The following is a 22,612-nucleotide window of genomic DNA, read 5'->3' as shown; positions in this document are numbered from 1 at the left end:
GCTGGCATCTGCCCAGCAAAATCCTTGAAGTTTGGTGGCTCACAGAGCAACAGAACGTTAATATTGAGCAGGATTTTATGGCCTTTTATCTCAGCACTTGAAAAGACATGATGGCAATTTATGTGCCTGAGGCCCAGGGTGTGTCCATCCGTTCCATGGCAACTTTTTCCTAATTGGTGATTAAGGGAAGAGTCATTAGGTCCTTGTGAGCTGAGCACTCTGGTCTCATACTCAATTCTTTCCTTGTGGCCCATGCCATGGTGGGAGATGGGATTTGCTGAGTGCTCAGCTGATGTTTTCAACTGTGTTGTCCTTCCACGGGCTCTGAGGATTTCTTCTCTACCCTTTCATCCCACCTCTAACTGGCACCTCCTCACATCTCCGTAGCACTGTCCTGGGCTGGGCAGAGCAAGGGAAAAAGGGATTTTCCTGGCTTCAAAATCTGCCTGTGTTGGTAGCAAGGGACACAATATTAGCCAGTGAATGCTGGCATGAGGACTGTACCTGAAGGAGGTCACAGGCATGTCCCGGGTGAGGAATGCTGGCCTCAGAGCCAGCGCTGCAATTGGACTTGGGGGGACAGGGACCACCCAAAGCCAAACCTGCAAAGGGCCTTACTGGACACATGGCCTGACCGTCAGTGTGGCAGGGAGGGAAGCAGAGGAACTCTCTTGCTCAACTGGTACCTTTAACATAGGAAAAGCAGCTCATTGGCAAAACAGCACATTGGCTACAGGTGCTGAGGGAACAGCAAAGCTTCCTGGGGTTTCCCTGCAGAGATGCTGCCCTGAGGCTCCCTTGTTTCACTTTTAGCCACTGGGCATTAATGACCGTGGTAAACCCCTCTGGGCAGAGCTGAGAGGATGAACGAGATACCAATGTCATGTCAGTTGCTGCCTGTGTACCCAGTGACTCTCGCATGGAGCCAAGAGTGATGTCCTGTGGTGTCCATGCTGGCTTGGTTGAGCCCTGTGTCACAGCAATTGCTACATTCAATGTATTCTCCTGGCTGCAGAGGCCAAGTGTGATCTGGTGCTGTTGAGACCAGCCTGGGTTTTTCCAGGGGTTTCCTTGCAGCCCAGGCCAGGCTGTGAGTGGCTGAGTCTCCATGTGACTGCTCTATGTGCTGGATGTCCCTCAGGGAACTTGGACATCATTACTGCACACAACAACTTTTCCCGTTTCTTTTCCCTTTTTGTTTTAAGTGGTTTTCACATTCTTTTCATTTTAGAGTCAGGGCTGACACAGCAATAAGCTGTAAGACCATTCATTCACATTTTATATTTCACAATTGCATCTACCAGGAAGGAGATGGTTTAATGATGTCTTTACCCTGTTGTTTTTTCCTTGACTGCTCTCACTTGCCCTGCTGGGTGCAAAGATGAGCCTCTAGCACAGCAGCTGCAGAACTCTAATTCCAGCTTTGTGCCTTCTGTTTACCACATCCAAATGCTGACTTCTGGATGGCACTGAGTTTTCTCCGTCACGTGTGGTGCAGGGAGAATGGTTCACTCTGTTAAGGATTTGACCTCTGTGTCCATCAAGGGATCCTGCTGCCCTGGACAGGACAAAGGGGGATCTGCCAGGCTCTCAAAACCACAGATTCATTCAACAACTCCAAAACTCCAAGCCTCCCCCTCTCTTTATTGTTGGCTTGACCATCCTGGAAACTCTTAGTGTGATAGGAAATAGCTGAAGGGAGGGGTCAGTGTTGTTTTTGGGGAGAGATGTGGACAGTCACTTTGTTTTCCTTTTTTTTTTTTTTTTTTCCTAACATGTCAGGAGAAGCAATGTCTTGGCCTGGTCAGTGCTCACACCTGTGGATGGTGCTGGACTCTATCCAGGAGCCTCTTGTACTCCAGCTGCCTGCAGCAACCCCTGATGTTGAGCTGTGCACCCCAACTCCAGGCACAGGGGGTGGCACTGCTGGGAATTTTGAGCCTTTTGCAGATGCCTGAGCAGAACACAAACCACCCTTGGCTTTGCTTTTGTGCCCTGCCCTGCAGAGCTCAACAATTGTTTCTAGCCCAGGATGTGAGGGCTGTCCCACTCCAGCGGGGCTGGGAAGGGGCTCTGTGGGAGCTGCCCTGGTCATATCCAGGTCCATTTCCACCTCTTGGCTCTCTGCAATGTAGCAATCCCTTTATTTCAGGAGGAAGATGATGAATGTGCTGCCACGGGCGTGTGCCAGGCTGCTCCTCCTGTCCCTGCTCTGCGCCACCGGTGTCTGCCAATGGAGCAAAAGTGAGTGGAGCTGTGGTAGCCCTTGGGGACTATGTGTACCTGTCTTGGGCTCCAGAAACACCAGTCTTCATGTGGAGAACACCTGCTGTCTGCTTTTCCTGCTGTTTTTCATCTCCCCAGTTTTGAAGACCCTCCCATGCTACCCTGCTGCTGTTTTGCAGCCAGTTTCCACTAACCAAGCCAAACCTCCATTTTCCCATGGGATCAGCCTTTCTCACGGCCTCCCACAGCTCCCTTTGTTTTCCCCATCCCTGACGCCCTGATCTTTCCTGGCAGACAACCGCTGTGTGCTGTCTCGGGCAAAGAGCTGCACCGAGTGCATCCGGGTGGATAAGGACTGCTCCTTCTGCACCGACGAGGTGAGACCTTGCAGGGCAGCCTGGGGCTCCTCTTCCCACCCTGCTGATGGAGGGATCCCACCACTCTCAGTGGGAGAGGGACACAAGAGCCAGGGGCAGCTTCTGGATCCAGCTTCTTTTCTGGGTGGGAAAGGCTGTAATGTGGATTTCCTTTTGGTGTGGAACATGGGCACGGAGGGGAGTCCAGGGCAGAATTGCAGCACTACAGGGGTTTATCAGAAAATGTCAGTGCACCAGAAACAGTGTGTGCAAGGGATGGAGGGAGAGTTTATCTCACACAACCCAGTAACTCACTGGTGGTCACATTTCAGCTGGTGGTTCTGTGTGAGACTCGTTCCCATCTCTCTGCTCCTCTCCTGCTCTCAAAGGTTCATAATGCTCTAGGCACAGGACCCTGTTTCCTGCCCTGTGTATTTCCCCCTTTCCCAGTGGATCTGGTGCTTTCTGTGGCTCTGATGCTGTTCTTGCTCCCTGGCAGAGCTTTGAAGAGCCGCGCTGTGACCTGCGGGAGAACCTGCTGCGCTCCGGCTGCGGCGATGCCAGCATCGTGTACACCCAGGGAGAGATGAGGACACTGAAGGTGCATGCTGGGGACACAGCCCACGCTCAGCCTCTCCTGAGGGGTCCTTCATTCTTCTCTAGGCTCCTCAGCAGGAAGAATACAAACCCCAGATCGCTATTTAAGTAGGGTCTACTCAAAAGCAATGCCTTTGCTAGCTGGTGGACCTGTGGGCCACTGGCCCTGATCCAGGCTAGGGTGCCTTTGCAGACAAAGCAGATGTAAGCAAAATGCTCACATCCCTCTGGACGAGGTGCCTGGCTGGACATGAGTGGGTGTGGGGAGGCTGTTGGACAGTACGTGAGGGAGGAGGACGTGCTCATCCTTGCCTTTGTACTTCCACACATCTCCCTGCTCCTTGCCTCCTCCTTGTTGCACCCATGCTGGAGATGGAGTCCATCCCCTTCATGTCACTGTCCTTCACAGAATTCCAGTATCAACGTGTCCCTGCAGAGGACCCAGGTGTCCCCCCAGGCCATGTACATGAGGCTGCGGGCTGGCGAGGAGATGAGCTTCAACATGGATGTCTTCCAGCCCAAAGAGAGCCCTGTGGATCTCTACATCCTCATGGACTTCTCCTACTCCATGTCCGATGATCTGGACAACCTCAAAAGCATGGGGCATAACCTAGGTGAGGGCAGAGCTGAGAGAAGAGGGGAGCCTGCTCCTGTGCTGATGAAGGCAGGCAGCTCCTTCCTGCCTGTGGCTGCGAGTCCTCTGCCAGCACCAGAGAGGGGGGTGCAGCTGGCAATGGGCTGAGAGGTGTCTGTTTTAATTAGAGCTTCTCATTATCTCTGTGCAGCCCTGTGTGGGGGTGTCTCTCTGGTCCGGCAGGGATCCTCACATGCTCTCCCCTTCCAGCCCAACTGGTGCCCCTCAGAGCTGGTCTGTGCAGGGCCTTTGGTATCCTGGACCTGCTGGGCGCTGTTGCAGGAACTCCAGTTTTGGGGCTGCCAAAGGGGGTGTCGGTTTCTGCCCTATCAAAGCCCAAAGATCTTACAAGATGACAGTTTGGGAATCTTATCTAAGAACCCACCAGCAGAGAAGATGCCCACAAAAGGACTTCTTTCTCTGGAGCAGGGAGCTCACAGGTATCTCTTTATTTATGTGTGTCCCCCTTCCTTTGCTCTCCTCTCAGCGGACTTCCTGCAAGCCCTGACTTCCAATTACACCATCGGATTTGGCAAGTTTGTGGACAAAGTCTCATCCCCTCAGACAGACATGAGACCCGAAAAGTGAGTGAACCCTTTGGGTCCCTGAGGTGGGAGTAGAGTGAGTGGAAAGTGCCTTCTGTTTCTCCTTGGCTTTCAGTGTCAGCAGTGCAAGAGCCTCCATCCATCTCTTAGCAGTGCAAGAGCATCCATCCATCTGCCTTCACTGCCAGTGTCCTCCTTGGTCTGCTCATCCCTCAGGGCTTGCTGAAGCACTGTGACAATGCCAGCAGTGTCTTCCTCTGCTTTCAGGCCTTCTCTGCTCTGCCACGTCAGACTGCACATCTTGTCTTCTCCTCTATCTCTGCCCTCATCACTTCTCCCTCTCAGTGCTGGTGGCTGAGCTGCTCAGCTCCATGACTTCCCCTTGAGGGACTCTCCCCACATTTCCTCTCCTTGCACCCCAGCATCCTTTGGCTCCTGCCCCACACAAGACCCCTGGTTCCATCTCTCCTAGGCTGCGTGAGCCCTGGCACAATGCCGATTCCCCGTTCTCCTTCAAGAACGTCATCCGCCTGACCAGCAACATCAACCACTTCAGCCAGGAGCTCCGCAAGGAGCGCATCTCCGGCAACCTGGATGCCCCCGAGGGCGGCTTTGATGCCATCCTGCAGACAGCTGTTTGCAAGGTGAGGGTGGCCAGTGCTGTGTTTTTAATGAGTGGCTCTTCCTGATGCCCACTGATGAGCAGAAAAGCCACACACCAGGCAGGGCAGCCAGGGAGCCCTGGTTCAGCTACAATTGGTTCTTGCCCTCCCAGCCACACACTCCCAGTGCCAAGCTGTTTTGCATTCCCAATTTTCCCTAAGCCTCTTAGAATATGTGTCCTGGTGTTTGATGCCCAGCAAGGAGCTGCTTTCTGGGCACCCTGTGTGTGCTCTTTGCTCTGTCCCCCTCCACGCCTGCGGTGATGAAACTCTGCTCCCTGGAAAAGAGCCCACTTGGGCTTGGCTGCTTGGCTGAGGGATGAGCACAGCTCCAGACACGTCCAGGGAAGCGTGGGCTTGCCCCCTGTACACACATGTGCCTGGCACTGAGCTGCCGGGTGGGAGACATCCCATGCTTTGGGGGTGTGGATGGGTGCTGGTATTCCTGGGGATACATGGCTGGTTGTGTTTACTGCCAGGTGTAGGTGGTGCCTTGTCCCTTGAGTATTCCAGCTCCTGTCAGTGCTGGCTTGCTAAGGGCTGCAACAGGGGTTTGGGAGACACAGAGATAAAGGTTTCTTCTCCCCCTCCCCGGCTGCAGGATAAGATTGGCTGGAGAAAGGACAGCACTCACCTGCTCGTGTTCTCCACCGAGTCTGCCTTTCACTATGAAGCTGATGGTACCAACGTCCTGGCAGGGATCCTGGCGAGGAATGACGAGCAGTGTCACCTGGACAGCCACGGCACCTACGTGTATGACACCAAGCAGGACTATCCTTCAGTGCCCACCCTCGTGCGCCTCTTGGGCCAGCACAACATCATCCCCATATTTGCTGTCACCAACCACTCCTACAGCTACTACGAGGTGAGGAGAGCATGGTAGTGGTGACACGTGGGATTGCCTTTCCTTCAGGACCTCTGCCTCAGCTCAGCTCTGAGGAGAAAGTGTTCCCCATCACTTGTCCCCAAGTGCTAAACCAACACCCTGCTATTTGGGAGGGTGCCACACTCTACTCGGGGGCTGCTCTAGGTTGTGGGAGGTCTCAGGATGTATTACTGGGTGCAGGAATTCAGGCTTCTAGAGGTCTCCCTGTGTTGGTTTCTCCTTATTGTAAAGCAGCGGAGGTACAGAGCTGGAGAGTAATTTCAGTTGGAAGGGACATTTGGAGGTCTCAAAGCAGAGCCCACTCCTGTGATAGAGGAGGGTTCTCAAGGCCTTGGCTCAGGGAACTCCTGTCTCTCTGCAGAAGCTGCACAAGTATTTCCCCATCTCCGAGATCGGGGAGCTCCAGGAAGACTCTTCCAACATCGTGGAGTTGCTCCGCACAGCCTTTGAGGTAACGGTGCTCTCTGGAGCTTCACCCTGGCTCGCAGGGAGGGCAGAGGGTGGGCACCTCCTGGGCAGGAGAGCAGGCAGAGGGCAGGATGTAGCCCCTCTGGAGCAGGCCACGGGGTGGTCACAGGGTACTGCTGAAAATCAACGTTGTGTTTATCCTCTGGCACCCAGCGCATCCGCTCCAAGATGGACATCCGGGCTGACTTCACCCCCAAAGCCCTGAAGACAGAGTTCACCTCCCTGGAATTTGAAAAGACAGAATCTGGCTCCTTCAACATCACCCGTGGAAAAGTGGTAAGAACTCGGATGGCAGCAGAGGGAAGGCACGTGTGAGGGGATGAGCTCTCCGTGTCCAGCTGGGATGTGGTCCCACAGAGCTGGCTCATCCCTGCAGTGTGTTCCTTCCTTCAGAGCAAGTTCCACATGCACGTGAAGGCTCTGGAGTACGTTGGTGGGCAGCATGTCTGCAGCCTCCCCGAGAAGGACCGGCAAGGAGTCATCCATGTGAAACCCACGTCCCTGAGCGACAGCCTCACGGTGTCAACTGCTGTCATCTGCGACGTGTGTCCCTGTGAACAGGTGGGGTCATGCAGAGAGGTGTCATCCTCCTGCCAGCCTGGGGTGGGAATGTGTTGGCCAATGCATGCTGGTCCTGCTGGACCCCTCAGTGATGCTCAGCCTGGCCAAGGTCTCCATCACTGCCTGTTCCCAGCTCGGTGTGATGTCCTATGGTAGAGCTTGGTGTTCAGGGCAAAACTTTACCCTTGCATCTGCCCTTCTGATTTCTGAAATGGTCTTGGGGGCAGCTGGGCCCATTCAGCAATGCCTCTTCTCTCTTCACTTCCAGCAACAAGAGCTGGACTCGCCCAAGTGTAGTTTCCATGGGAACTTTGTGTGTGGACAGTGCATCTGCCACCCGGGCTGGTAAGGACTGTGTCCAGAGCCACCCCTGCCAGGGACCCTGCGGTGTCCGGGGACCCACAGTGACACACATTTGTGCCCCGGGCATCCTGTCCAGGACCCTGCTGTGCTGCCTCTCTCAGCACCATCTCTGTCCCCAGGCGAGGGGACACGTGCGACTGCTCCCCGGCCTCATCCCCCAACAACGAAGCCTGCATCCGCCCTGGGGACGTGGAGCCGTGCTCGGGACGGGGCGAGTGCCTGTGCGGGAAGTGCCAGTGCTACTCCGAGGATCAGACCCTGCGCTTCGACGGCGCCTTCTGCGAGTTCGACGTCCTGCAGTGCCCGCGCACCTCCGGCTTCCTCTGCAACGGTGAGAGCCCCCCCAGAGCCCCCCAGCTGGGGGATGGATGTGCTGGGCTGATGGCACAGACAAGGTGTCCTGGACTGGTGGCACTGGCACGGAGGGTTCAGTGACCAGTGATGGGCTGCAGGGACTCTGCGCTTGCAGAGGTGCAGGGAGGATGCTGTGGGATCTGTTTGCAGCCCCTTTGCACTTCAAAAAGCCCCTTTGCAGCCCCTGTGCACCCCAAAGAAAGCGGGGGAGCCCCAGACAGGGCTGGGGGAATGGCCCAGCACTGGAGCCCAGGCAATCCCTGCTCTCACCGCAGATCGTGGCCGCTGCTCCAGGGGTGCCTGCGTGTGCGAGAGCGGCTGGGAGGGCCCGGGCTGTGAATGTCCCACCAGCAACGACACCTGCATCGACAGCCGAGGGGTAGGTCCTGCCCCGCCCTCCCCAGGGACCGCTGCTTCAGGCAGGGCTGTAGCGAGTTGCCCCAGTGCTGGAATCTCCGGGTCGCTGAGGTGCCTTGCTGACTCCCAGCGCCGCTCTCAGGCTGTCACCTCTTCTCTCCCAGGGCATTTGCAATAACCACGGGAGGTGTGAATGTGGCAGATGCATCTGTGACATGGCTTCGCTGTACACCAGCTCCACCTGTGAAATCAGCTACTCTCTGGTGAGTCCCTCTGGGTTTATCACTCATTCCCACGCAGAGCCTCCAGGGAAGAAACGCAAAGCAGAGATGAAGGCACATCTCAGTCAGGAACAAAATCTTGAGCAAGGGTTTGTCTCACCTGTCCTGTGGCCAGAAAGGCTCTGGCATGGGAGCTGCTTTGTAGCCACAGGCTTTCTTTGCCATCCTGTTTGCCAGCAGCAACCATTGAGAGTCTATATTTATCTGCACTCTGGTTTGAGGCTCAGCTTGTGGCTTGTTCTGATTTGCCCCAAGACTGGGAAAAAACTCATTTCATAGAATCACAGACTGGTTTGGATTGGAAGGGACCTTAAACCTTATCTCATTCCAACTCTCCTGCCATGGGCAGGGATGCCTTCCACTAGATCGAGTTGCTCAGGGCTCCACCCAACCTGGCCTTGAACACATTCGATTTCCCCACTGACAAACATGGGCTAATCCCACAGTAGAGATGGAGAAAGCTGGCTTGATCATGTTTTGGAAAGGCCACTGAAACCCTTGGAGAAGATCTAATTGCTGCCCAAATGCAGGCTGTTGGTATAAGAGATTTTGGAGCCAACTGGGCTTATAAATCTTTCATTAGCTGCTCGTTCTCAGTGAGTCCTCTTTTTGACCTGGACCTCACCCTGACTCTGGGATGAGGAGCTGCCTCTCCAGCTCTGCCTTTCAGAGGCTATGTCCTCCCTCACTCCCGGGGGTGTCCCTGACCATCCCACCCGCCTCTGCCCAGGGCTTCCAGGCTGTGTGTGAGAGCATCCGGGACTGTGTCCGCTGCCAGACCTGGGGGACAGGCAACCTGAAAGGGAACTGCAGCTCCTGCCACCTCCAGATCCAGATGGTGGAGGAGCTGAAGAAAGGTAACGTGAGAAGCAGAGCTGGGCACAGCCAGCATGTGGTGTCTCCTGTGTGCCCTGCTCCGTGTGGGTGTGCACGTAGGCCTGCTCCCCAAGTCTTTCCTGGCCCTGGTGACTTCACAACCATGTCCCCTCTCCCCACAGAGGAGGCTGGCGAGTACTGCTCCTTCCAGGATGAGGATGATGACTGCACCTACCACTACACCCTGGAGGGAGACCCCAGTGTCCTCCCCAACACCACTGTCCCTGTGCAGAAGAATAAAGGTGAGCAGGGCGCTGGGAGGAGCGGGGCATGTCCAGCCTGGGATCTGGATCAGAGTGACCAACTCCACAGTGCCCCCAGTCCCTGCTTTGTCCCTTTTCTGTGCCCCTGGGCAGGGTCAGCTGCAGGCAGCACCTCCCTGCCCACCTTGCTGTGTGACACGGGTGGGTGACACCGTCTGTCCCATGAACTGCAACGGGTGGAACGTGGCACCCTCAGAGAGACATTTAGAGATCAGAGCTTTTCCCCTGCTGTCACGGGCAGGGATTGATGCAAGGTGCTGCAGCCCTTTGGTATGGCTGGGTGTGAGCAGAGGTGTGATAACCCTCCCTGAACAGCATTTCTCATTGTGAGGCATTGCCAAGCTGAACTGGGCTGCTCCATCCCTCAGAGAGATGTGGTCCAGCCTTTCCCCTCCCTGCTCCCTCCCTGCACACCCCACACGGGGCTGATGCCTGGCAGTGACGTTGCTGTCACTTGCAGAGTGCCCGCCTGGGAGCTTCTTCTGGCTCATCCCACTGCTCATCTTCCTCATCCTGCTCCTGGGGCTGCTGCTCCTGCTCTGCTGGAAGTTCTGTGCCTGTTGCAAGGTGAGTGTCTCAGCTGACTTCCCCATCCTAGAGAGAGAACCAGATATGGCCAAAAACATGACAAATTTCCAGAATTCACCCAGCCTCCAGCATGGGCAGATTCACAGGGGATGTCCCTGTGGTATCCAACTCTCTGCTATTTCCAACATGAGCTGCTTGGTGAAATTTTAGCCAGATTTCTCCCATCTAGCTAAAATCAGCTTGAGACCCCTCTCCACCCGCTGCCCACACATCCCTGCTGATGCGGATCGTCCCTGATGGAGACTTGGAGGGGTTTTGTCCTTGGCCACAAAGTGATTGTGTCTCTGGCCATTTGTTTTCTAGGCTTGCCTGGCCCTGCTTCCCTGCTGCGCACGAGGTACCAGCCCTTGGTCCTGGGGGGAAGGGCTCTGTGGGGTGCACTGCATTCCTGGGTTTGGGGGTGTGCTGGGGCGAGCATCCCTCCTCTCTGAGCTGGAGAGGTGGATCAGGGAGAAGGCTTCTAGCAAGGAGCCTGAGCCAAGGAGTCCTGGAGCTCCTGGTCCACTCTTCTTCCCTGCCCCACACCCTGGTGTGAGAAATGGATTTGTAAAGGATTTTTAAAATATATCTGTATGCAAATACTGAGATAAGGTGTGTTGAGTTAGGAAGGCTATGGAATAGAGATGACAGTGTTGAGAGAGAGATTGAACTAGAAATAGTTTCAAAATATGTCTTTATAAAAAGACAAAATATTTTAGAAAATTAGAACTGCAAAAGATACATTGTAGCAAGATTATGTGGGGGTAAAAATATAAGTGTTTGGTGTTAGAAGTAATGGCAACATTTTATAGTAAAAGTTAATAGGCTGCAAAACATTTATAAAGTATTATAACTAAGAAATTAGCTTTTGATAGAATGGCATTGAGTTCTACATCTCTTATGTCTCACCCTTCATCGAGACTGATAGAATAAAATCATTTCAAATGCCTCTCAATTACCTCATCTCTGTAAAAGCTAAAAAAAACAACTCCTGGGGTGCCCTGCTGGGAATGCCACTGCTGGCTCTCCCTGACCTTGTGATGCTTAGCTGGTGAGATGTGTTCTCCCCGCTCATGAACACCCCTTGCTCCCTCCATCCCACTCCCCTGCTGACATCCCCACACCCTTAGCGTGGTGGAAACCCTCAACATCCCCCGGAACAGAATCTCTGGCGTTGGGAAGCTGGTGGCCGGCGTTGTCCCGGTGTGCCCAGGCTCTGACCCCGCCCCTGGCTCTGCAGGTCGCACCGTTGGCTTCAAGGAGGACCACTACATGCTCCGCCAGAGCCTCATGTCCTCCGACCACCTGGACACGCCCCTGGTGCGTAGCGGCTCCCTCAAGGGTCGGGACACGGTCCGCTGGAAGATCCACAACAATGTCCACAAGCAGGGCGTCACCTCCCCCGCTGCCACCAACGCCAAGGACCTCAGTGAGTGTCCCCGTGCTTCCAGCTTCTGGGTGGGTTATTTCTCTGACCAACAAGGACGGAGTTTGATTTGGGGGGTTCTCTTTGCAGTTCCTTACGGGCTGTCCCTGAGGCTGGCTCGGCTTTTCACGCAGAACTTGATGAAACCGGACACCCGGGAGTTCGAGCAGCTGCGCAAGGAAGTGGAGGAGAACGTAGGAGCCTGGGCACAAGGGGGGCTCGGGTGGCCTTGGGGACAGCCACACAGGGGGCTGGGCAGTGGCCTTTCCCTGGGAACCCACAGCTATGGAAAGGAAGGAGCAGTTTTTCTTCTTTTGTGAGAAAGCACAATTTTTAAGGTCACAATTGTAAGAATTGGCAAAGCATCTCGTGGAGATTCTGGGTTTACTTTGGGGCATGTGGTCTGAAGCTCCTGTTTGGCTTCAATTTGCAGCCTCTTGCCGTATCCTGGGATGAAACCTGGTGTGGGAGGGTGAGGGAGGAGGGCCTGGGGTGCTCAGAGGGCTCCTGGGTTTTGTGGCAGCAGCATCTGCTTGCTGAGCACATCCTGCTCAGTGAGGGATACACTGTGACTCTTGTCCCTCTTGCTCCTTGCAGCTGAACGAGGTTTTCAAGCACATTCCTGGCTGCCACAAGGTCCAGCAGACCAAGTTCAGGTGAGTCAGTGGGGGAGAGACTCCTGCAGGACAGGGTTCCCCTAGGGCATTGCTGATGATGGGGTGGACCAGAGAGCTGGAGTGTGAAATCTGCGATGCTGGGAGGAAGTGTGATCTGTGAGACAAGCTGGTGTGGTGCTTCACCCGCTCAGGGCTGCAGAGCAGAGCCCACCCAGCTGTGGAGGAGATCTCAGCTGAGTTTGGCTCTGGAGCAGCAGGAACAAGTCCTGGTCGCATGGTGCTCAATGGGAGAATTCCCACTGGCTTCAAAAGTTTCAGCCTGGTGCAAGCTTAGGAGTGCCTGGTGTGGGCTGGGAGGAATTTGGGGATGCCAGTGCTGAGCAGGGAGTGGTATCTCCTCCCCACAGCCTGATCCAGATGTGGTCTCCCCTGTGGGCATGTTCCTTGCTGCATTGGGAAACCCAGGGCAGGAGAGAGCAGCTGGGCAGGAGGGAACATGTGCTGGGGCTCCGTGGGATGGGTTGGCACCCGCAGGGCAGTGCTGCAGCTCAGACCTGCACAGGGCTGTGATTCACACAGCACTTTGTCTCTCCAAGGGTGTTAGTCACTCTGATTTGGGTTTGGTTTTTTTTATTCCCCCAGGTTACAGCCTAATTCTGGGAAAAGGTAAGAGGAATTTGCAGCTCTCTGGTGCAGCTTCTCCCTCATTGTACAGACACATGTGGGGTGACTGAGTGCCCCACACACTCACTGGCCCCCCAGCTGCTGTGTGAGATGAGTTAGCCCGGTCTCAGCTCTCACCTGCCCTTCCCTCCCCTCCTCCCAGGCAGGATCACACCATTGTGGACACAGTGCTCACTGCCCCTTACTCAGCCAAGCCAGACATCATCAAAGTGGTGGAAAAACATGTTTCCCACGAAGCCTTCAATGACCTGAAGGTTGCACCGGGTTATTACACTGTGACCTCAGACCAAGGTAGGGAGCAGAGCCTGGCACTGGCTCCTGGCTGGGTACAGGGGGTTATTTCTCACCTCTCACCCTTGTCTTTTCCCCCAGATGCTCAGGGAATGGTGGAGTTCCAAGAGGCCGTGGAGCTGGTGGACGTCCGTGTCCCACTCTTCATCAGGGACGATGATGATGATGAGAAGCAGCTGCAGGTGGAGGCCATCGAGGTCCCCAATGGCATCGCAAAGATTGGGCGCAGGGTTGTCAACATCACCATCATCAAAGAACAAGGTGAGGGGCTGTGACTGTGTGAGGTGTTTGAGTGTCCTGTGTCCAGACTGATGTGGTCTGTAAGGCAGTCTGCATATCTGAGCACCCCTGGGCCACAGAGCAGACACTTGCTTGGTGACTCCTTTCTGAAGTCACCTGGGTCTAAACTGGAGCATCCTTTAATGCATCCAAAGGAGGGTCATCTTCCCTGCTGACAGGAACATTTTACCATCACAAAGATGTTTAGATGCTGCCAGTTCCATGACAGATTTAGGGCTGACCACATTCCTCTGCTGCTCCAGTTCATTGAGTGCTGGTGTGAAGCAGAACCTCTTTGATGTTATTGTGCTAATGTCCCCAGCACTTTGCCTCAGCTTCCCACCTGGTGTTATGAGCAGGGAGCACAAATGGGAAGTGGGGAAGTCTCCAGCCCATGGAATGATACCTCATGCACAGTTCACACCCAGGGGTGACTGGAACTCTGTTCAGGGAGGACACCTTTTTGGGATGTGATTCTTCATGTATTTGCTTTACACATTCCTTCTCTCCTGCCCTTTCCAGCCAGCAGCCTCATCACCTTCCTGCAGCCAGCCTATTCCCACAGCCGCTTTGATAAGCTGGCCAAGATCCCTGTCCTCAGGGAGATCATAGACAACGGGAAATCCCAAGTCACCTACAGGACCCGGGATCTCACGGCCAAGAATGGCAGGGTAAGGGTGGCGCTCCTGGCCTTGGCAGGCAGGAAGGAGGGGAATGTAGGGCTGGGAAAAGGCCAGCCCTGGAGCTGCAGAAGAGGAGTGATCAGCACATGGCTGGGACACAGAGGACCCAAGGCTTGAGGTCAGCACACGGGTGAACTTTCTTCTCCATCCCTTGCTCCCTCGGGGAGGGAGGACCTGAGAGGATGTCTGTGCCTGAGGCAGGAGATACCACCTGCCCCTGGAGCTGTGGGCACTGGGAGGTGAATGAGGATTGACTCAGGGATGAGGGGAAGCTCTTTGGGACTCTCCTCATGGATACTACAGGCTGTAATCATAGAATCATAGAACAGTTTGGGTTAGAAGGGACCTTACATACCATCTCATTCCAACCCCCTGCCATGGGCAGGGCCACCTGCCACCAGACCAGGTTGCTCAGAGCCCCATCCAGCCTCACCCTAAACACATCTCTTCTTCTCCTCCAGGACTACATCTTCACGGAAGGTGAGCTGGTCTTCCAGCCTGGGGAGACCCGAAAGGAGGTGCAGGTGCCCTTGCTGGAGCTGACAGAGATAGACACTCTCCTCAACAACTGCCAGCTCAAGCAATTTGCTATCGACCTCCTTCACCCCAAGTACGGCGCCAAGATTGGTCGCTACCCCCAGACCACGGTGACCATTGCTGACCCAGGTAGGGGCTGGCAACTGGGCAGTGGCAGTGGGGGCTGTGGGACCTCCTCCCCAGAGCAGCCCACCCCGATGCGGTGCACGGAGTTCCATCCTCGCCCAAAAAAGCCGCAGCGAGGTTCCTCCAGCTCCAACTGGTAGATTTGGGTCCCCCTCTAGAGGCACGAGTGGGAATAGTCAGTGGGTGGGGAGAAGATGGATCGTCTCCCTCGGTAAAGGAAATAGAATGGCTTCTTCATTCATTTTTCTTGGGAAATTGAATGAAAAGCCATTAAAATAAGGGAGAGGTAGGATTTGCCATGAATGGTGCGTGGTGGTTCCTGTGACTGGACAAGCAAAACTGTCATCAAGTGGGTCACTAACATAAATAAGGTATTTATCACAGCAGTGCTGAGAGAGGCACACTTCCTTCTTTTCCATCCAAGGGGGAGGACTGGCACTGATGTAAACTTTCTTGTCTGCAGAGCTGGTGGATGGTGTCCCCTCGATGACTGGCCTGGCCCAGGTCCCCCAGTCCCCCAAAGGCCGCCTGAGTGCACCGTTTAATCCCGATGCCCGTGCTCTCAGCTCCAGGGAAATCAGCTTCAACTGGTTTCCTCCACCAGGAAAACCCCTGGGGTACAAGGTAAGGGGTGAGTGGATCCCAGGGAAGAGTGTGGGTCCCCTCCTGCAGGTGTTTCACACAGACATTTGTACCAAAGAGGTCCAAGTACACACCCAAAAGAGGGAGCAAGTTCACCCCTTCTGGTCCCCTCCATCCTTGAGGGACCATTGCTGGTGGATGAGGCATATGCAAGAAAGATTCCTGGTGGCTTCATCTCCAGTTCCATCACTTATCATGAAATACCCAGACTATCCTGGCCTCCCATTTCAGAGGAATGGCATGCCACCATTCCCAGAGCTGATTTAGTAAGAGACAAGCAATTTCTCACCCATCATGTGAGGTTCTGAAGGAATCATGGCTTGCACTTGCTTTGCCAGGTGAAATACTGGATCCAGGGGGACCCTGAGTCAGAAGCCCATCTCCTTGATGTCAAAACCCCATCAGCAGAGCTGACAAACCTTTACCCGTTCTGCGACTATGAGATGCAAGTCTGTGCCTACAACGGCGTGGGAGAAGGGACTTACTCGGACATCATCCACTGCCGCACGCTGGAGGAGGGTGAGTGACCCCACACCTTCCTGCCCTCCACGTGGGAGCAAGTTTGTACCTCTGCACCCAGCACCGGGGTCAGCCCTGGGCTTCTGGTGGTCTCGGGATCAAGCACTGAGTGTCTCCTGCTGCAACCCAGCTGTGATCTGGGGAACTCTGGGCATCCACTGGTTCGTGACTTGCAGTGATGGGGACCCTTTGCTTTTGTCTTCCCAGTGCCCAGCGAGCCCGGGCGCTTGGCTTTCAACGTCGTGTCTTCCACCGTGACCCAGCTGAGCTGGGCCGAGCCTGCAGAAACCAACGGGGTGATCACAGCCTACGAAGTCAGCTATGGGCTTGTCAATGAGGACAACGGTAAGAGCTCATTTTTGGATGGGACAGTCCAGCTAGGCTGAGGGGCTGGAGGGGACTTCCTGCAGGCTGGGCCAGTCCCAAACAGCAGCAGCAGAGCCAGAATAGCTCCAGGCATGTTTCTTTTGAGAACTGGGGTTTGGATGGGTCACTTCTTGATGGAAAAAGCACAGAAAAATCACCAGTTAGGATTTAACCCTGCAAATGCCAAAAATCTCTGTTCCCATTCACTTCCATAGTATTTTATGTTGTTTTTCATCTCAAAAACTTAGTTCATAGGTCTAGATAAAGGGGTGAGGTTCCAGGAAGGAGTTATTTGTGATACACCAGCAACAGAAGACTTCTCATGTAGGTTGACTTCAGCATTGGGTTTAGGAATTACCCTGAGGTGATGCTGCTTGTTCTGAGCAGCCCAAAGAGCTGCTGCACTTTTTCCCAGAGCCAGGCTGTATCCTGACACCAAAGTGCAGGGTGTTGTGGGGTCCTCTGCGCCTGGTGGGTGACAGGTGTGCCCATGCCTTGCAGTACCCATTGGGCCCGTGAAGAAGGTGCTGGTTGAAGACCCCAGGAAGCGCATGGTGCTGATCGAGAACCTGCGCGAGTCGCAGCCCTACCGCTACATGGTGAAGGCCAGGAACGGCGCGGGCTGGGGGCCCGAGAGAGAAGCCACCATCAACCTCGCCACGCAACCCAAACGCCCCATGTCCAGTGAGTGCCAGCCTGGGCAGGGGGCAGAGGGACAGGAGCAGGGGAGAGCTCCCCATCACCCCAACTGCTTCCACACCTCCTGTTTGCTCTGCTGCTCCAGCCATCCTGGCAATGCTGAGGGCCAGCCTGAGCATTGTGTGGTTTTTTGCTGCTTGTCTATAATGGCACTTTCCACCTCTCCTGCAGTCCCCATCATCCCTGATGTCCCCATCATTGATGCAGAGGGAGGTGAGGACTATGACAGCTACCTGATGTACAGCACAGACGTGCTCCGCTCTCCGGCCGGCAGCAAGAGGCCCAGTGTCTCTGATGATTCAGGTTTGTGTCTCTGAGCTTGAAAAGGTCATTTCTAACATTCATTTTCCTTAACAGCAGCTTTCAGCAATGAGCTTCACTGCTTTCCATCTCTCAGGAGATCCAAGTTGTGGAGATGGTGGAAATCAGCCTTTCCAAAGCTCAGTAGCTGCATCCATGGGGACACCTGGCTGGTCACAGTGTAAATAAGGCCAGTGCCTCCTTGGAGCCATGAGGCAAAGAGAAATCTCAGTGTGGGGTGGGAGAGGCCCTCCCTGCTCATTTTCCCTTTGTGTTGCCATTTGGCTGGACCGTGAGACATCGGCAAATAAGCACCAGCAAAGGCACAAACCTCTGAGTCCCCTGGATGCTCAGGGTCTAGGCCAAGCCAACAGGAGGGAACACAGCAGTGCTGGGAAGGCACTGGCCTCGCTTCCTCCATCCCTTCACTTTCTGAATGAGGCTGACTCCCTGGTCTTGTGGTGGGACATGAGCCATAAGTGAAATGATGAGGTGTGTCTGTAGGATCTTCTCTGGAGGGTTCTCCAGGGCCTGGGACCCAAGAGTGAGTCCCTGGTCTTTTCAGAGAGCAAGGTGATGGGAACATCAGGAGTCCAACCACCCTGAGTGCACATCAAGGAATGACGAAACCTCTCCTGAGCAGAGGACAATTGTTGCAGACTCTTCATGCAGGGACAGGCATGTGGTGGGACTTTGACTCTCGCCTTTTGTCATGAGGGACATAGGACTGGAAAAAAGTCCGGGGGTTGAGGAACCCCCTGCATGTCATGCTCCCACCACTCTCCACCTACCAGATGGTTGCACCACCTGAACTCCTCAGCTCACACTTGGAACACGGGCTATGAACAGGCATCATCCCCACGGGTGCTTGTCCCTTCCTCTCCCCAGCAAGCAGCACGGAGGTGGTGGGTGGCCCACCCTGACCCCTGCAGACCATGCCAACACCAGTGCTTGCCTTGTCCCAAAAGGATCCAGGTGGAAATTTGTGCCGTTGCTGGGAGAAGACCTGGACCTTCGCCACATCACCTGGAGGCTCCCACCCGAAACCATTCCCCGCCTCTCTGGCAGCAGCCGCCTCTCCTCAGACACCGAGGGGCTCCTCCACGAGGAGGACAGCGCTGTGGCTCCTGGCAGTGTGAGGAGGAGCGGGACACCCCGGCCCCAAGCAGGTGAAGGACAGCTCCACTACGGCACTGAGTGTCCTGTCTTGTCCTGCTTTAAGCCAAGGGGCCGGCGGACAGGCTCTGTGCCCCCCGCCTCCCTTTGTGTGCCCACCCTCGTGTTGCTGTGATCTGCTTCAAAACCTTGTCCTGGTGTGTCTGCTCACACGGGTGTCAAGGTAACCCCCATCTCGGCACGGACTTGGGAGCCTGCTAGCAAGTTGCTTCTACCAAAGGCTGGACCTTCAAGGCAGGAGCAAACTCAGATGATACCTGCCAAGTGCCACCTCCAAGGCAGCTCTTCACCTTAATTAAGTGCCCTGAGCTTCTGGGGCAGATCTGCTGGACTGTTAAACAGAAATCACTTTCTCTTAGGTGGTTGATCTCTCCTGGCCTGCTGAGAGGGGATGGGGATTTGTTTCTCAAGGACCAGAACAACAGAGCGGAGTTTGCTTTTCAGATCCAGCTGAGATGGGATCTAGAATGAGATCTAGAGAAACCTCCTCCATAAAGGGCCACTTTCCTTCTTCCACCTTCTTTTGAAATCGAAAATGATAAACCAGTGCTTGTGTCTAAGGGGAGATGTGAGAGAATGTGGTGAGAACCACAAGGCAGTGCCCCAGCAAGGCCGAGGTCTGGAGTTACCTTGGGCACCATGGGTGTTTCTGGTGCAGGAAGTCTTTGTTTATCTCTTTGTTTCTGCGTCTCATGTTGGGTGTTGTGGCTTGTTCTAGATGTAGCATTCCAGAATCGCATTCCAGAGTGGCTGAACCTGGGATTTGGCCAAGGCAGGGGGGGCACCGTGGTGCCTCCTACTTCCTCCCCGTGGAAAGTGGAGCAGCAGCTTTGTCCACAGCCACATTCCTCATGGTGTGCCCTCTTCCACAGAGCACTTGATGAATGGCCGAGTGGACTTCTCCTTCCCCAGCAGTGGCAGTGGCACCTTGACCAGGACAGCCAACACCAGTTACCACCAGCTGAGCTCCCACATGCACCAGGAGCACAGGGTGATGGGCAGCTCCTCACTGACAAGAGATTACTCCACAATGCTGATGGGGCACGGTGAGTACCGCAGGGATGGGACCTGCCCTTCCCTTCCATCCCCATGACTGTCTTTGGACCTGTGCCCTAAAGTCCTCGTGGGGTGAGGACTGTGCTCACAGCTAAGGTGGCCTATGAACCGCAGGTCTAGAAGGTCATGTCCCCACCACTGGTGTCTTGGTGTTTTGCTAAGGCCTCTCTGCTTCCAGACCAGTTTGGAAAAGGGGCCCACCCTCACAGGCAGGGTGCTCAGGGAAGGGAGCACCATCCTTATCCTCACACCACGAAGCACTCCAGGGAGAGCACATGTTTCTTCTCCTCACTCTATCCAGCAGTGTGGTTGCCTTTCAGCTCCATGTGTGTCAATCAGCTGGTGCTGACAGAAGGTGGTTTAAAGATTCTTCAAACCTGAGCCTTAAAAAGTCACCTGTGAAGGAGCCTAGGCTGAACCTGCTCTGAAATCTCCAATGGTGTTTTTCTCTTTCTTCTTGAACTATTTCTGTAGATTACCCGGGGACACTCCTCCCTCCCATCCATGAAGATGCTGGGAGGACACTCCTCCGGCCCCGGGACGTGGGTTTCAGGAGCAGGGCAAAGGTGAAGGGTTACTACCCCAGCATTGGCTGCCGGGACTCTATAATCATGACTGATGGGTCCGCAGGGATGTGCAAGTACATAGGTACAGCTTGTCCAGTGTTTCCTCCCAGCCACACATCCCATAACAGCCCAGCCACCGACCATCCATGAGCTGCTGCATCCACTGCTCACACCAAACCTCCTCTCCATGGCTTGCTGTGTGCTGTGCTGATCTTCCTTCTGACCCAGCCTGCACCTCCATCACATCACCTTTCCAATTGCAGGTTTCAGCCCACCTGGACTGATTAACATTCACCACCACTGCTGCCGTGCTCTGATCAACCCATTGTCCCCATTCTCTTCATTCCTAATGAGCTTCTTGTTCTCAGTCTGACTCCACAGGCCTTTGGAGAGCTCTTGGGGAGAATGTGTGCTCCTTATGAGATGTCCCTCTGCAAGCTCCTTGTCAGTGAGGGGCTTCAGTCCCTGAGTGTCACCTGGGAGGCTGCTGTGCTCTCCATGAGCCTTGTGTCCCAGTGGGATGAGCTGAGGAGCACCCAGATGTGGTACTAGGCCATGTGAACGGGGCCTGGAGGGCTGATTTAGCTGTAGATTAGGGCCAGTTTAATTGACCTACACCTAATGAAGTCTGTGAAGCTTCTAGGAGACTGGACAGGATGCTTAGGGGTGAGGAAGATCACAGGCAGCACCAGGCCCCTTCTCTGGGCTCTCTGCCACAGGGGCATGAAGCTTTCATTAACTCGTCCCACCCTGAGGCCGTGGGAACATCCCTGTGGCTGTGCAGAGCCAGCCAGTCCCCCTTATGGCAGGTCAGCTTGCAGAGGTGACATCTCACCACATCCTCCCTGAACCATCAGGACCATCCCATGTTTGCCTGTGCCTTCTCTCTCCCAGCCCCCTTAGACCCCATCCCCAAAATCTCCAGCCTGATGTTCCCTTTCTGCCTCAGACTCAAGGAAGCCACTGGGCATCCCCGACACCCCCACCCGGCTGGTGTTCTCTGCCCTGGGCCCCACATCCCTGAAGGTGAGCTGGCAGGAGCCGCGCTGCGAGAAGGAGGTGCAGGGCTACAGCGTGCAGTACCAGCTCCTCAATGGAGGTCAGTGAACAGGCACTGGGGGCTTGGTGGGAGTTTTGAGTGGTGGAGGGTCTGCTCTGGGTCTTCTGGCTCTGGATGACCCTGCTCTGAGCCAGGGGGATTGGACCAGATGATCTCCAGAGGTGCCTTCCAGCCTCAACCATTCTGGGATTCAGGGTCCTAAATCTGCTTCTTGTGTAGCCTTTTTTTCTTTTTTTCTTTTTTTCTTTTTTTCTTTTTTTCTTTTTTTCTTTTTTTCTTTTTTTCTTTTTTTCTTTTTTTCTTTTTTTCTTTTTTTCTTTTGTGAGGAAATGTTGCAGCTACTTCACAGCTTTCATTCCCTGTTTCTCCTAGAGGAAGAGCAATTCCTGGAGTTCCTTGTAGAATCATCTCTCCTCCAAAAAAAACTCCTTTTTTACTGATTCTCTCCATCAGCCCAAACATCTTACATTAATTTTTTTTTCAATACATGAGACTTGGAAGAAGGATTGAAATGAAAATATCTTATTTTTACATGACTCTCAGGGCAGTATTAGTGAAAATATAATTATTTTGTCTGAAACTCCTTGAGTTTTCAAGAAGCTGTTGTTTGTCCCAAGCCTTTTTTGGAAAGACATCCTTCACTAACCGTTGGTGGCAAGGTGTGATGCAGATGCCTGGGGAGGAACCCTGGATGACTTTTGCAGCCAGTTTGTTTGAAACACAGTTTAGGTGAAAGTTGTGGCTCTGTCTTTGTGCCTGCAACGTGGTGTTGACATCCTCTTCCCTCTGTGTCCCAGGAGAGGTGCACAGGATCACCATCCCCAACCCCAGCCAGAACTCAGTGGTGGTGGAGGACCTGCTGCCCAACCACTCCTACATCTTCAAGGTGAAGGCGCAGAGCGAGGAGGGCTGGGGCCCCGAGAGGGAGGGAGTCATCACCATTGAGTCCCAGGTGGACCCGCAGAGCCCGCTCAGTCCCGTGCCAGGTGAGGTGCTGGGGACAGAAGGGTGGCACTGATGTCTCTTCTGCTGTCTACAGTGCTGGCCTGGCTGTTTTCTCTCCCCTTGCCACATCCTCACCTCTCTTTCCTTCCTCTCATTTTGGAACAGGACCTTCTTCCCCATACATTCACATCATGCTCATTGTCCAGGAAGCTGAGCCCTTCCAGCTCATTCCATAAATGCTCTGTGCAGATCCCTCCAGGCTCCCTTTGCTGTGATTCTGACGAGTCCCCTGTGCCCTTGCAGGCACCCCCTTCACCCTGAGCACCCCCTGTGCCCCTGGACCACTGGTTTTCACTGCCCTCAGCCCGGATTCTCTGCACCTCAGCTGGGAGAGACCCCGCGAGCCCAATGGGCCCATCCTGGGCTACAGGATCACCTGTGAGAGGCTGCATGGAGGAGGTACACTAGCTGAGCAGCACAGGAGCACCAGATACCTCCAGCTAAGGCAGCAATCTGCTTTATTTTGGCTGGGACCAGTAAAAAGAGTTTTTTGCTTACATCAGTGCAGACAAAGTGGGGACATGAGGCTGATTCCAGGCCTGGGAGCTGGTGGCTCCTGATACTTTGTGCCATTGCATGGTCTG

The 22,612-nt window shown here is 54.5% G+C and overlaps 1 protein-coding gene across 10 annotated transcripts in view; it reads left to right on the top strand.

Moving 5' to 3' along the window:
• Positions 1–22,612, top strand: part of ITGB4 (integrin subunit beta 4) — a 30,923-nt gene that overhangs the window by 4,594 nt on the left and 3,717 nt on the right. Inside the window, exons 2-37 of one of the 10 annotated variants that reach the window (XM_053960560.1) lie at positions 2,153–2,244; positions 2,521–2,603; positions 3,082–3,183; positions 3,589–3,793; positions 4,301–4,397; positions 4,831–5,002; positions 5,622–5,885; positions 6,268–6,357; positions 6,528–6,650; positions 6,768–6,935; positions 7,204–7,280; positions 7,418–7,629; positions 7,928–8,031; positions 8,174–8,272; positions 9,021–9,147; positions 9,289–9,408; positions 9,890–9,996; positions 10,321–10,354; positions 11,237–11,425; positions 11,513–11,616; positions 12,020–12,078; positions 12,682–12,705; positions 12,866–13,014; positions 13,096–13,275; positions 13,816–13,964; positions 14,438–14,642; positions 15,103–15,263; positions 15,620–15,800; positions 16,008–16,145; positions 16,668–16,850; positions 17,037–17,168; positions 19,214–19,387; positions 19,872–20,045; positions 20,913–21,062; positions 21,821–22,009; positions 22,272–22,427. In XM_053960560.1, the coding sequence (XP_053816535.1) occupies positions 2,153–2,244; positions 2,521–2,603; positions 3,082–3,183; positions 3,589–3,793; positions 4,301–4,397; positions 4,831–5,002; positions 5,622–5,885; positions 6,268–6,357; positions 6,528–6,650; positions 6,768–6,935; positions 7,204–7,280; positions 7,418–7,629; positions 7,928–8,031; positions 8,174–8,272; positions 9,021–9,147; positions 9,289–9,408; positions 9,890–9,996; positions 10,321–10,354; positions 11,237–11,425; positions 11,513–11,616; positions 12,020–12,078; positions 12,682–12,705; positions 12,866–13,014; positions 13,096–13,275; positions 13,816–13,964; positions 14,438–14,642; positions 15,103–15,263; positions 15,620–15,800; positions 16,008–16,145; positions 16,668–16,850; positions 17,037–17,168; positions 19,214–19,387; positions 19,872–20,045; positions 20,913–21,062; positions 21,821–22,009; positions 22,272–22,427 (4,973 nt within the window). Of the gene's footprint in view, positions 1–2,152; positions 2,245–2,520; positions 2,604–3,081; positions 3,184–3,588; positions 3,794–4,300; positions 4,398–4,830; positions 5,003–5,621; positions 5,886–6,267; positions 6,358–6,527; positions 6,651–6,767; positions 6,936–7,203; positions 7,281–7,417; positions 7,630–7,927; positions 8,032–8,173; positions 8,273–9,020; positions 9,409–9,889; positions 9,997–10,320; positions 10,355–11,209; positions 11,617–12,019; positions 12,079–12,681; positions 12,706–12,865; positions 13,276–13,815; positions 13,965–14,437; positions 14,643–15,102; positions 15,264–15,619; positions 15,801–16,007; positions 16,146–16,667; positions 17,169–19,213; positions 19,388–19,871; positions 20,046–20,912; positions 21,063–21,820; positions 22,010–22,271; positions 22,428–22,612 lie in introns of all 10 variants that reach the window. The other 9 variants (XM_053960557.1, XM_053960559.1, XM_053960554.1 and 6 more) reach the window with 9 other exon arrangements.

Source organism: Vidua chalybeata, chromosome 19, assembly GCF_026979565.1.
Source record: "Vidua chalybeata isolate OUT-0048 chromosome 19, bVidCha1 merged haplotype, whole genome shotgun sequence".
Classification (NCBI taxonomy): Eukaryota; Metazoa; Chordata; class Aves; order Passeriformes; family Viduidae; genus Vidua; species Vidua chalybeata.
The sequence above is the reverse complement of the archived record's forward strand: the minus strand, read 5'-3'. Positions and strand labels throughout refer to the sequence as shown.